At 42.1% G+C, this 14895-nt stretch overlaps 1 protein-coding gene across 1 annotated transcript; it reads left to right on the forward strand.

Annotated features, from left to right (window-relative positions):
• Window positions 1-537: 537 nt before the first annotated feature.
• Window positions 538-14409, forward strand: LOC139663664 (estrogen receptor beta-like). The gene is made up of 6 exons (XM_071542381.1): window positions 538-977; window positions 2337-2527; window positions 2702-2818; window positions 3619-3981; window positions 8294-8432; window positions 14262-14409. The coding sequence occupies exons 1-6, from the start codon at window positions 538-540 to the stop codon at window positions 14407-14409; spliced, it is 1398 nt and encodes a 465-aa protein (XP_071398482.1).
• Window positions 14410-14895: the final 486 nt, after the last annotated feature.

Below are 14895 nucleotides of genomic sequence, written 5' to 3' on the forward strand. Positions count from 1 at the left end.
AAATATAAAAAACAAAAGTATTGAATTTCTAATCCTATTAAAGCTTCATAGTATTTAAAACTCATATTTATTCATGCTGGTGGTCCCTTTATTAAGAACTGTGTCAGTGAATTGGACAGTTGGCAAGATGTTGTTGTGAAACTCAGTTAATGTACTAGGGAGAAATTTGTCTGCCCCTTTCCCACAGGGAGGTCAGAGGTCAGAGTTCAGGCTCAGCTACAGAGCAGGCTCCTGCAGCTGGTAGGGATTCAGTGTTTTGCTCAAGGACACTTCAGCAGACAGACATCAGGGGTCAGAGGGGATTGAACCTGGGACCTTCTGCTTACTGGACAGTCACTCTTAACCTCTAGACTGCATGTTTCAGCCTTTTCTGGTGGGGCTTTCTTGTTTTATCTGAATTCTGATTCAATATTTTGTCTTCAATAACACTGCAAACATTTCTCTCCTTCCTGACACAGGACTTGTCCACAGTAAGAAATGCAATAGAAAGATCAGCTTCATCACCGTCACCCTCGTCATCGTCACCTAGATTGCCCCATGATGGCCTCCTCTCCGGGGATCAGCGCTGACCCGGTGCCCCTGCTTCAGCTGCAGGAGGTGGACTCCAGCAAGGCGTCGGAGAGAGTGAGCTCCCCGGGCCTCCTGCCCGCCGTGTACAGCCCCCCTGTGGGCATGGACGGCCACACGGTCTGCATCCCCTCTCCGTATACGGACGGCGGCCACGAGTACGGCCACGGCCACGGCCACGGACCTCTGACCTTCTACAGCCCGTCTGTGCTGAGCTACGGCAGGCCGCCCATCACCGACAGCCCCTCATCACTGTGCCCCCCTCTGAGCCCCTCGCTCTTCTGGCCCCCCCACAGCCACCCCAACGTGCCCTCGCTGACGCTGCACTGCCCCCAGCCGCTGGTCTACAACGAGCCCAGCCCCCATGCACCCTGGGTGGAGGCCAAACCCCACGGCATCACCCCCAACAGGTAGGTTTGCTCCCTTCGTTCACTGACACTGACACATGGATGAAATTAATTCAGCAATAAAACCTAACAAGGTGTTCTTTACTACAAGCTTGGCAAGTGATTTTATTTTATTAACCGTCATTTAATTACCTTACAGCAAAATCAGATGATGTTGCCAATTTAAAAAAAATCACTTGATTCATGTCAATATGACTTATTCCATGAAATAATCATAAAACAAGAAATTGAGTCTTGAGAGAAGAAACTTTCAAGATACTTTCCTTTGTTTCAAGCCAATGTCCAAAAATATCCTGAAATATTGATAAGTCTGGATAGAGAATAAAATCCTGTGACAAGCTTGTAATTTTTTGCAGATTTGTAGTCCTAGTTGATTGCCACCTCAATACCCTCTCCACTAACCTGTTTTTAAAGTGAACACAATTTTAGCGGGCTGTTTAGCAGGCTATACACAAAAGCTAATACGCTAGCTTGCTGTTAGCAATACTGGGCTTTCGTTACACACTCTGGCAGCCATATTGGAGGTCCACAGCTCTTGGGTAAAAGTGGCTGTTAGCAACTGATTGAATTTCTAAATGTACAAATGACTGTCTCAACAGAATTAAATAGAACAGTGTTAATTTCTGTGCTGGTTTTGACTGGGAACTGATCATTTCACCACTGATAAATCTGACTGATTTTGTGTTTTGTCAACTTCTTAGCTAGCAACATTGTAGTATCTGGTCAACTAACTATCGAACACATCTGATGTGTCCACTAGCATATCTAGTAGAAGCTGGAGTTAGTGGCTAGTAGTAGCATGTTAACATCAGTGTGTTTGCTGGCTAGTTAGCTAGCTAATAGTTTGTTCAGGATAACTGAGCTGACTCTTCTCAAGCTACAACTCAGAGTGTTCTGGAGTAGAGACTAGGGCTAAAGACAAGACAGTTTACACTTTACTGTAAATTTGGAGACAAATCTACCTCAGAATATTTATTTTTACTTGTTTCTGAATGGCTCTACACCCACGCCGCAACAATCTTTTTCAAATATATCTCTTTTATATCTCTCTTTCTTTCCTGGTTGCTATATATTTAGCCATTATTTGTGCACAACCAGCTCTCCAGTGGACGTCCATGATCGCACCAGGCATGACTGCTGGGAGATTTGTGATACTACTGGAAAGCCTCTACACCAATTCTGTTTCAATGAAGAATGCTTACAGTTCTCCAATGCAATTTTTCAGTTGACTGAAATGCCGTTGTGGAGACTTTCTCAGCAATAAAGTGCCTGTTGGCAGACTAATGACGAGTGAATGACAGGCTAAAATTCAAAATGTCAAGTTGTCCCTTTAACTGGGTCTATGTTCACTGTTTCTCGCAGCTCCCTCATCAGCTCTAACAAGCTGCTGGGGAAGAGACTGGAGGAGGGAGGCGAAGGGCTTAACTCCTCATCCTCTGTAGGGAAGGCCGACATGCACTTCTGCGCCGTGTGCCACGACTACGCCTCTGGGTACCACTACGGCGTGTGGTCCTGCGAGGGCTGCAAGGCCTTTTTTAAGAGGAGTATCCAAGGTATGACTTCTGTCAACTTGTCGATCCATCATCCTGTGTGCCCATATGTCCTTCTGTCTATCTATTCACTGTTTCATCCATCCATCCATCCATCCATCCATCCGTCTATCTATCTATCTGAAACATTCATATAATGTAATGCCCCAATGTGTCTTTCTTTTCTTTGTCTGTTAGGACACAATGACTACATTTGCCCCGCCACAAACCAATGCACTATCGACAAGAACCGGCGTAAAAGCTGCCAGGCCTGCCGCCTACGCAAATGCTACGAAGTGGGCATGATGAAGTGTGGTAGGCCCGTCCCTCTTTCTCATCGCATCCTCACTTTATAATATTGTAATTGAGACCACACATAATTCATAGAATCATGAAAGTTAGAAGTTAAAGGCCATTCAGATTTTGAGGATTTTCTGAAAGCACGGGACCAGAATCACAAAGTACTAGAATTGTACAGGAATTTGACTTGGTCACATTGGTGCCGAGATATATTGTCAACTTACAAACTTTCACAGTAATAATAATAATAATACATTACATTTATATAGCGCTTTTCTCAGTGCTCAAAGACGCTTTACAAACACAGTACAATCTAATACATGTTTTGGGATACATTAGGCCTTTAAATGAAGAATTACCTTACAAAAAAACAAAGTTAAATGCATAAATAAAATGTGCATAGAGAGTAAAACTTCATTGGAGGTTTTATTGACAGTTTTTAGGTAGTTATGACTGACGAACCCCCATCATGTTTGCAGTGGACTGCTTGACTGACCAGTATTTGATATTTAATAAAAGGCCAATATCGGCCTGATATATCAGTCTTACCCCAATTGAAACACATGGTACAGGGAAAACAAGACATACAGTGCAAAGGGACATTACAGGACATATGATAGTAAGTAAGTAAAACATTTTTTTATATAGCACATTTCCTACACAGGGAAACTCAATATGCTTCACATAAAAACAAAACTTGAACAAAACAGTACAAATTGTATAAATACATATATACATTCACACATTGGAAGAAGGAAGGAAAAAAATCAACCAAAAAACACTACTCATGTCCCTTGCTGTGTTCCTGTACCCAGGTGTGAGGCGCGAACGCTGTAGCTACCGGGGAGCCAGGCATCGGCGTGGCGGACCCCAGGCTCGGGATCCCAGCGGGGGCAGGGGGCTGGCCAGGGTGGGGCTGGGGTCCCGGGCCCAGCGGCACCTCCACCTGGAGGCGCCCCTCCCCCTCATGCCCCCCCTCCCCCAGGCGGACCAAGCGCACCACTCGGCCATGAGCCCCGAGCAGTTCATCTCCCGCATCATGGAGGCAGAACCTCCGGAGATCTACCTCATGGAGGACCTGAAGAAGCCCTTCACCGAGGCCAACATGATGATGTCACTCACCAACCTGGCCGACAAGGAGCTGGTCCTCATGATCAGCTGGGCCAAAAAGATCCCCGGTAAGATCTGCAGTACGGGGGGGCGTTGAGTGTGAGTGTGTTTATGTGCAGGGCTGTAGGACTCCAGTCTGGCCTCAGTCTTGAATCTGGTCTAGAGAAAAGTTTTTTGACGCCTTGGAACTTGTCTTGATCTCATATTTATTTTCACTAGGACTTGTCTTTGTCTCAACTATTGGATGTTGACTCAACTTTTTCCTGCCTATCTAAAAATGAGAAAAAAAACAGGTAATTTTATTGATGTTTGGTTCATTTTTTTTTGTAAACAATTTGGATTTCACCTGTAGAAATGTGTGTAGGTAATGGTCCTCAAACTTCTATGCATTGATCAGTCAATCCCACTGTACTGATTAGTTTGATGTTGAAAGGTTCTTCTTTCCTCCGACCGGATAAAACAATTCAATACAATACAATACAATTCAATACAATTAAAGAGTAACTAAACCCCACCTAAATCTGTGGTGAAGCCTGACACCTAATGGTGAAAAGTAGGGTACTCAACTGGTCATCTGCTATTGGCTGATCTGTGTGTCCTGTGATGTCACCTCTATAGAGTACAACAGGTGGTGACATCACCTGGCACAAAGACCAGCCAATAGCAGATGGCCAGTTCAGTACCCTACTTTTCACCATTAGGTGTCAGCTTCACCAAAGATTTGGGTTTGGGGTTTAGTTACTCTTTAAATAAAAACAATTAAGCAGGATGACTATTTTTCTAACATATTGTCAGAATCTGCTTTGTTCATGTTCATCACTTCAAGAAAACTCTTTAATGATTATTTTTTGCCTTTGGAAAGAAATGTACTGTACAGTGTATTACCTGTTTTTAGTCTTGGTGTTGACTAGGACTTGATGATCCCTTTGGTCTCGGTCTTTACTCGATCCCGACTGGACCTGGTCATGGAATTGGCTAAGGTGGTCTTGGCTACAGTGGTGATATGTTTTGTATTGCTGAGAAGATATTTAAACATTAAGACTGAGGTCAGGTGCAAGTTAGGCTTAGGCATTCACTGGTTAAGATTAGAAGTTAGGGAATGAATTAGAAGTCAATGGAAGCACCTTTGACTTTGGCACCGTCAGCCCTGGGCCAATTGGCATAGTTCCACACCTGCTCAGTGGCAGAAGACAGTGGTGAGATGCATCTTTCCCACAAGTTCAGTCAGTGGTGTCTGAGATGCCGCAGGTGAATAAACAAACAAATGAGTGAATGAGTGAACAGATGGACAGACAGAGTCTGATTGACAGACAATAAATCATTAATCATCTATGTTAAAATTTGAAGGCTGCTACTTATGTCTTTCTTTCTTTCTTTCTTTCTTTCATTTGTTCTTTCTTTCGTTCTTTCATTCTTTCTTTTTTCGTTCTTTTGTTTCTGTCTTTGTCAGAGGAGGTAGAGGATGACACAGTGCCTCTCCTTTCATTTCCTCTCCTTTCCTATCCTCCTCTCTCTTTTTACACTTTCTCCCTTGTATTTCTGTTGTTTCAGTTTCGTTCGTTCGACCTTTCTTTTGTTCTTTCTTTTGTTCTTTCGTTTCTGTCTTTGTCAGAGGAGGTAAAGGATGACACAGTGCCTTTCCTTTCATTTCCTCTCCTTTCCTCTCCTTGATGATCCCTTTGGTCTCGGTCTTTACTCAATCCCGACTGGACCTGGTCATGGAATTGGCTAAGGTGGTCTTGGCTACAGCCCTGTTTGTGTGTGGTGATATGTTTTGTATTGCTGAGAAGATATTTAAACATTAAGACTGAGGTCAGGTGCAAGTTAGGCTTAGGCATTCACTGGTTAAGATTAGAAGTTAGGGAATGAATTAGAAGTCAATGGAAGCAGCTTTGACTTTGGCACCGTCAGCCTTGGGCCAATTGGCATAGTTCCACACCTGCTCAGTGGCAGAAGACAGTGGTGAGATGCATCTTTCCCCCCAAGTTCAGTCAGTGGTGTCTGAGATGCCGCAGGTGAATAAACAAACAAATGAGTGAATGAGTGAACAGATGGACAGACAATAAATCATTAATCATCTATGTTAAAAGTTGAAGGCTGCTACTTATGTCTTTCTTTCTTTCTTTCTTTCGTTTGTTCTTTCTTTCGTTCTTTCATTCTTTCTTTTTTTTCGTTCTTTTGTTTCTGTCTTTGTCAGAGGAGGTAGAGGATGACACAGTGCCTCTCCTTTCATTTCCTCTCCTTTCCTATCCTCCTCTCTCTTTTTACACTTTCTCCCTCGTATCTCTGTTTCTTTAGTGGCTGTGAAGGTTTACAGTTCCTCTCCTCTCCTCTCCTCTCCTCTCCTCTCCTCTCCTCTTTCTCCTCTCCTTCTCTTCTTTCTCCTCTCCTCTCCTCTCCTCTCCTCTCCTCTCTCAGCCAGTGTTCAGCCCAGCAGGTAGCTTCCTAGGAGAGGTGTTAACGTGAAGAGATCACAAAGACTCCCCGTTTGCGAACAAAGCCCATTTTCTCTGCTTTTTTTTTTAGACTGATAGAAGTGAAAATGAGTGCGCATTGTCTGCCATATAAAAGAGCTAAGAAACCCTGGACAGGTGAGAAAGGCACTGTCAAGCAAAATACAAGCTGCTGTTCAGTGATGTCGCTGGACTTGTCTGACTCGACACTGAACCGTTAAGACGCAGAGACGCTGCGGTGCATTTTGAGATTGTTTTTTCAGCGTTTTCTGTTTGTCCATAATGTTCATAGGAAGTGTACAATTTATAGGCTGCTTTTTTGCTTCACGGTCATTCGGTTAAACACGTTAACACCTACAGTAGGAGCTACCAAGTACAACAGCTGGCTAACGGAGAGCAGAAAGATGTAACCGTATGGCAGGAGTGAATGTTTGAATGCACATTGTCCTGGCCGTCTTCTCGTCATGACTGGGGAAACTCGATTCAACAGTCAAAATCTTGAAAATTGATTTCTTAGACTAGTGTTTCTTTTGTTTGCCTCTTTCTTTCTCCGTCCATGTCGCACTCTACCCCGACTACCCCTCCTCCCTTTGTGAATGGGGCTGTAGTTTATGCTGCGTTCACGTGACATGGGAATATTTGTTAGAGCGGCTTGACGGCTCAAAGCTGTTGTGATGCACTTAATACATCATTTTTACCCTCCTCCGCTCATTCCCTTTGTTTCTTCATCCTTTGAACCAAAGTTACCTTGGTTCAGTTGCACTGAATGATTTTGTAGTGACAATAACTTGACCTAAAAAGTTTGTTTTTGATATCTTATTGTTAAAAAAGTACTAGAAACAGGCTTTTAAACACATTTTTTCTATCTCCGGGAGGGCATGTCCCCACACCCCCGTAGCTATAATACATCTTTGGGCTTTTGTCACCTTTTTAACCCCTGATTTGTTTGCATCCCTGTCCATGGGCAGTGAATAGATAATGACAGAATTTTTATTTTGGGGTACATTTCCATTAATGCCAGTTGTAAATAGATTCCAGGTAAACTTTATCTAGTGTATCTGTATCTAATTGCCTGATATCAGACAGAATTGTCAACTCGTTCCACTCCATTTCCATCTTCAGTCTGACATTGCCTCCACTCTAACCGATTTCCGTGGGGGAGAGGGATTCGATTTTCCCTAACCAATCACTAGAGACCGACGTATCCGCCTGAATCTAACGTCATTTTAAGCCAACACTGATGCGTAGCCATGACAACACCAGAGACGGTTCAGAAAGTATAGAGCATCTTTGACAACACAGAGCGAAGTAAAAACAAAGTATTTCAGATTTCAAAGTAATTGGTACTTTTAATCGATTTAGAGCAGCCTCAATAGCAGCGTCTATCTTGTCTATAGCGGTCGCCATTGTTGTTATTACTCCTCCTTGGTTCCGGCACACAGCTTGACAACAGCTGGACAACGGCGTTAGTCCCGCCCGTGGCGCTGATTGGCTAATCGTTAGTCCCCCCCTGGTGCTCATTGGACCGATCATTTTTCAACCGAGAAACCGCTGTTTCATGTCACGATGCCAGACCAGAATCAGTCAACTCAGTGGAGTGGGCGGAGTCAAAGGTCTGGACCCGGGCAATGTATCTACTGCATCTAGACAGCATCTGGATAGGAGACGCATGTTAATGCCAGGTATAACGGTAATTCACAAGCTAGGACCACACCGTCAACAGAATGCAGTTTGAACGTTTATTCAAGAATAGTTTAGTTTTTAGTTTGGCCATGGATGACAGCTTCATGGACAAGAACAAACAGGGGTGCAGGGCAGGTAGGCGTATATAGTTTAAGGCAGGAAGAGGTGGAGTTCAGGTGTGTTCCTGCTCCTGAACCTCAGCTAATTAGCTCCAACTGTGTGTCTGTATTTCCTTTTACCACAGGCTTTGTGGAGCTGAGTCTAGCGGACCAGATCCACCTGCTGAAGTGCTGCTGGCTGGAGGTGCTGATGCTGGGCCTGATGTGGAGGTCGGTGGACCATCCTGGAAAACTCATCTTCTCCCCCGACTTCAAACTCAACAGGTGAGGAGACATGACAGCCGTTATACCGGTTGACAGTGGCTTGGTTATTAGCAGAGCAAAGGTTGGGGCGTTCATGAATGTCTCATATGGGAGGCAGGTAGATGGATGGATAGATGGATGGATGGGTGGATGTTTGTCTTTCTTTCTTTCTTTCTTTTCTTTTTCTTTTTTATGATTTTACAGTAGAGATCGACAGGAAAGATTTCACAAGCGGTTACATGGTACTCGCCTTAGCTTTCTTTCTTTCTTTCTTTCTTTCTTTCTTTCTTTCTGATACTGTCTCTCTCTCACACATTAAAATTATTCATCCCAGGTAAGCATGTATACAACTCAACGCATTTTATTGCTTTGTAATCTAAAACTGCCTGTAGCCTCAGAGAGTCATGCTGTCTGCAGCGTTTATCAAAGAAGTAAGATTTATATTGTTTCCAAATAAGACAAAAACCTCATGAAACTGATCTGTAAAAGTAATGAAAAACCCAGATGAGACCAAATTTGAACTGAAAGTAGTGTGGTCATCTGTTGTTTTATAACACAGAAGGCTTTTATAAAGTTGTTCCTGGGCCAATGTGCAGTTTTAATAACATGGGGTCATTTTTTTTGCGGGACAGGCCCTTGGCGCGGGCTTTAGTCTTCTACTCCCACATGCTAAGGCGTGTTAGCTTTCACTGGCAGAAAATGCTTCCTCATATGCCTGCAGAGAGGGGTGTGGTGTGTGTGTGTGTGTGTGTGTGTGTGTGTGTGTGTGTGTGTGTGTGTGTGTGTGTGTGTGTGTATTCTCGCCTACACTTGTGTGTTTACAGTTGTGTAAAAGTCATTGCTTGTGGCCGTTTCACTGGCTGTTTTGGGCGAAGCATTGGATTGATTTCTTTTGTTTAGTGTTATTTGTTTATGTAGACCTATTTGGTATTTTACCATTTTATTCATTTAATTTTGCCCAAATATAAAATCCATAATCATATGTCTGGAAAATGTAATCTTATACTTATGTTTTTCTCTAGTGTGTTAGCTAGCTGTGATGGGATAGGTTAGCTAGCAAGCTAACATTAGCTGTTTAGGCTACTAGAGGTAAAGTTAGCAGCTAAATGGTTTTAGGCTACTTCAGGTAACTTTTCACACCAGGAAAACCAACAATCTCTGCCAGTTTCCTCCATGCATTATTTCATTTGCTGACAGAGATGGGTTATATAATTTGGGAAATCTAAATTATTATTCCCAAATATTTGGGAATAATAATTCTCTTCCATCTTCCATTCAAAGACAAAGTGGAACTAGAAACAAAAATGTAATGACCAGAACCAGATGTTTGTCCGAGTGAGATTGGATCTGGTGCTGCGACCATCATGCTCATTTGCATAATATTACGCTTCTTCAACTTTTGCTTGTTGCAATAAAACCACAAAAAAACCACAGGACCACAACCCCACTTCTCACTCAAAATAGAAAATCAATAACATTTTTTGACAAGAGGTTTTGGCCTCAGTAGCTAATTTCACTTCTTCTAATATGTGTCCAAATGGCAATTTTATCAAAATAATTGTGTCATTAACGAGATATAATGGATATGAAACAGGGTTGTTTTCCTAGTGATTGACAGGTCGCCTGTCCAGTGATCGACAGGTTGTCGATTATGGGCCAATAGCAGGCGGCTCTGCCAATAGTGGGTTCCGCCCTCTGCCTCTCTTTGGCTGCTCCGGCTCCAAAATATATCAACATGCCAGTTGTTGTTACGACCTATCCCATCATGCCAAGCGCACACGATCAGTTCTCATCGACAGTGAACGGAGGTGAACTATCCGCCTTGTGCAATCGAGTCTGGTGTGCAACTGCCGTACTGTGTGTACCCTGTGTACCCTGTGTGTGTCTGTGTGTGTGTGTGTGTGTGTGATCTTCCCACATCTCCACACTCCACACTGATGAAGTTGACCTCTCACAATAAACCGGGGGTAAACTGAGACCTTCAGACAGTAAAGTTATCATCTTTTTGTAACATTTCCTGCAGATACACAGCCGTCTCTGCTGGACCGCCTGCATTCAGATGCTTGGTGATTTTCTTTGCCAGATTTCTTTATCTCTCACTGTTCTCTCCCACACCGACCTTCAACTTTGGCCAGATGACGGCTGGCTGCTGCTGACACTGCAATTCACCTTTTGTATCCACAGTAAACACACAGTAATTAGCCTCTCTACCAGGGCTTTGGAGTCCTGTTCGACCAGATGACACTGATTCATGTAATGTGGCAGCAGCAGCGTCATGATGCATTAAAGGAAGTGAGCAGCCTGTCTGTTGTTAGAGGTACAGGATCACTGCAGGTCAGGTTCAAGGCTTTATTGTTCTTAACGTCGAGTTCGGCTTGCAGAACGATATGCAGCAGAATACCGAACCACAACAAACAAAATACAGAAACCTATGAGACGCTTTAAATGAAACAGTGGGAAGAGAAAGTGTAGTTTTGTTTCTTTTTTAATTTTTTATTGAGGTGAGATGTTCTTATATGCCCCTTAGGTTTTTTATCTTACTTGCACAAATGTGTGTTTTTTATCATTGTATTTTATATTGCGTTTTTATCATTTCACTTCTATATTTTATCACCTTGCAAATAAACTAAAACAAGCATTTTGGTGGGAAATCATCTTCGCACTCACAAAAAGTGAAAGTTGAACCTATAGAGTGAAATCCAAAACTTTCTCCTGAAAGTGCAGCTTTAAAGTCGCAATGAAACTGCATTTGAGAGCATCTGATGTGATGTATTTCCTGCTGAAACAGGATGTTGGGGCGGGACATAAGACAGGGAGGGGTCATTCAAAAGTCTAAACCAATGGGAGATCAGTTAGAGAGAGAAAGGCAGTTTAATTTGATGAGAGGGGCAGAGGGGCAGACTAAAAAGTCTGTGATGGTTTTATTGGTTGGAATTTTTATTTACGCCTCCTGGTACACGATGATGCCACCATTAAAGATTTTCTGTTTTCCAGGAAGTAAAAGTAATGAGATTTTGATCTAAAAATACAAGAAAATATTTTGTTTCGTCTTTTTGTTGGCATAAATTATCAAATAGATATATGGTGTGATAGGATGAGCTTTCAGTGTGACTTTAAAGGTCCCATATGGTGTAAAACAGGACTCCCCTTGCCTCTTTGATTATAAAGGAGTTGGATGTGCTATCTAAACAATCCACACAATCCATATTAGTGCAGCGAGCCTCTAAACGAGCCGTTTGGTCTTACGTAACTTTGTGGCGTCACAAAGGTTCGCTCATTATCATTTTTGTAAGAAATAATAGACTAACAAAATGTTTTTTTCAAAGCGGTTGAGCGGTTGTCATTGTTTATTACCGGAGAGTTTTCCCTACCTGTAGCCGCCGGGCGCCAGCGTCTCACGTTTTACTCTCGAAACGGTTAGCCAATCGGAACAGAGGGGTCGTTAATATTAATGAGCCTTAAAGACACGGCGACAGAAACAGCCTGTTCTTGGTAAGCCTCAGAGAGATGCTGGAAAATGTAAAAATGGATTGAGAGTGTTTTTGGTTCATGACACCACACACACAGCTTTGAATGGACCTCAAGACAGAAAATAAAACACTGGAGAGTGGAGAACATGGGACCTTTCAGAAAAAGTTTTAAGGACTGAAATCACAAAATGATTTATAGGACAGACATTTTTTTGCAGTGCATCTGGTCTGAGTGCCGGATGTTTAATGCTAGTTTGGGTCAACGAGCAAAAACCTCGAGTGGCTGAGCATTCATTGACCTCCAGAGACAGACAGACCATAGTAAGACTTTACTGTTCATACAATGTTATGGTTTGTGCTGTTTCCTAAGTTATGGAACGGCCTGCCTGAGAATATCAGAAGAGCTGAGTCTGTCACTACTTTTAAATCACAACTGAAAACACACTGTTTTATTCTCCTTCTCAGTTGGCTTTTGTTGTTTAGTGTCTTTTTATGCAATTTCTTTTTTATTTATTTTGTCATTGTTTAATCTTTTGGTGTTCAGCACTTTGTAACTTTAAGAAAAGTGCTATATAAATAAAGTATTATTATTATTATTACTATTTCATGTCTTCCACTAGTGTAATTTGTGTATGAAGTGTGGTGTGTGTGTGTGTGTGCGCAAAAAGAGAGTGAATGAGAGCAGAGTGAGATGATAGAGAGAGAGAGAGAGAGAGAGAGAGAGAGAGCTTTGTTGTCCTGGTGGGTTGAGTGAAGCATTGTACCTTTCTTCCTCCACTGCCAGGGAAACTGTCACTACAGGCTTTATCTTAACCTTGCTGTGTTTTCATAACACAGTCTTATTTTTCACCGTGCGGCGGCCATGACGCTTTCTCCTTGGAGGCCGAGGAAAACATCCTGCAGCAAATCCGTCCATTTACACAGAAACAGGCTCGGAACAAAAAACAACAGAAAACAGCTTCATCTTCTCATTGTCACTCATCTTGTCTGCTCATCTCTTTGCTCTTTTCTATCTATAACTTTCTGTCTTTGTCTCTCGGTCTTACTATCTTTCGCTCACTGTTTCACACATGCTCACTTACTCGCTCTCTTTAGGTTACTGCTCTGCTGTATTACATAGGGATTGCTCTTGTTTTTCTCAATAGGCTTTCTTAATATGTTTGCATGTGGAATGTCTTGTAATTGTAAATAATGTGTTTTGAATTTGTTTTATGCTCTGCAATTCAGAATATTTTCTGAAGATTTTGAATATTTTTGGGATCTCGATCTCAATGGGACTTACCTGTTCAAATATAGGGGTAACACTTACAGTAAGGGTCACTAAGTTAAGGATTAGTTAATGCTTATTAAGCATTAACTAACCCTTAACGTAGTGAGCCTTATTGTAAAGTGTTACCAATATAGGATTAAATCAATCAATCAGTCATACACAAACATAGATGCTCATTTTCTTACTGTTCAGTTCAAAGGGCTTCAATGTTAGCGATGGGACAACCTGCTTATCTAATGATACGATTCGATACGCGATATGGGGTTCAGGATTCAATACAAAAATGATACAATGTAATAAAAGTTCAATGAGAACAAAGTCTGACTGTGCAGAATTCTGTTTATTTCTGAGCCACAAATATTTCTAGCGATGCCATTGGCTGCTGGAATGTAAACAACAATTTAAAAATGTCATTACAAAGTGACAATAATATAATTTGGATGGAGAGCTTGTGAAACTGTGATGGTCAAGAGTCTCATTAGTGATTACTACAGCAGAATAACATGGAGCTGATATCACCATTCATTTTTAGCTTTTGAAAAGTAGTCATATAAATGATTATGAAATGAAACGCTTACAAAATGATAAGAACAGAAATTGATGAACATTCCTCCCATTCTTCTTCTCTCCTCACACCTTACTCCTTTCTCTCTCCCACTTCTCTCTCTTTCTGTCTCTTATCTCTCCCTCTCTCCATTTCTTCCTTCATCTCCTCCCTTTTACTCTCTCTCTTTCTCTCCCCCTCCATCTCTCACTCTATTCCTTTATCTCTCTCCCATTTCTTTTTCTGCTTCTAACTGCCCTCTTTCTTTACCTCTCCCTTTCCTTCATTTTCTCTTTCTTTCTCTCACTTAATTGCGTTGTTTCCCCTTACCTTTCTATGCATCTCCTTCTCATCTTTCTTTCTCTCTCCCTCTCTCTTTCACCTTATTCATTTGTCTCTCTTCCACTTTCTCTCTCTCATCCGCACTTTCTCATTCTCTCCCCCATTTCTCCACGTATTCCCTTTGTCCCCTCCTGTCTTTCTACCTGTCTCTTCCTCTTACTTTATCTCCTTCTCATCTCTCTCTCTCTCTCTCTCTCTCTCTCTCTCTCTCTCTCTCTCTCCAGGGAGGAGGGCCATTGTGTGGAGGGCATCATGGAGATTTTTGACATGCTGCTGGCAGCCATTTCTCGGTTTCGCGAGCTGAAGCTGCAGAGGGAGGAGTACGTCTGCCTGAAGGCCATGATCCTCCTCAACTCCAGTGAGTTCTACTGACGCAAAAAAAAACTTTACTTTAAGTCTTTACAGCGTCTCTATTTCCAGAGAGACGGTTGACTTGGTGTGCAGCGAGCAACAAACCCTCTCTAATACAATCAGCACTCCATTGTGTTTTATGCGTAACCCAGAGAAGTGGATCCCTCTGCTTTGTTGTTGGTATTGAAACAGTCTGCAGAGTGATTTTCTTCCAAAAAAATTCGAACCAAAATGAATTTAAAATGGAATCTGAACTTATTTAAAATGGCATTTATTATATCTTAAACAAGATTGCTGCTATCTTTCCGCTCAAAAAAGTGACGAGAAAGAGCTAAAAAAAAATGTATAATGCACTTTGACTAACTTTACAACTTCTGAAAACCTAAAAAACATTTATTGTACAACAATTATTGTAGTGTCTCCAATGCATATAACTATTGGATTGATTCACTGTTGAGGAGGTTCTAGTGATTTTTTTTTCTTATCGTTTTGTCATTGTCGAGAGAG

The sequence above is a fragment of the Centroberyx affinis genome, unplaced genomic scaffold, assembly GCF_046629955.1.
Source record: "Centroberyx affinis isolate AG114_WGS23_722 - 3 ecotype Tasmania unplaced genomic scaffold, CSIRO-AGI_Caff_v1 ptg004081l_1, whole genome shotgun sequence".
Taxonomy (NCBI): domain Eukaryota; kingdom Metazoa; phylum Chordata; class Actinopteri; order Beryciformes; family Berycidae; genus Centroberyx; species Centroberyx affinis.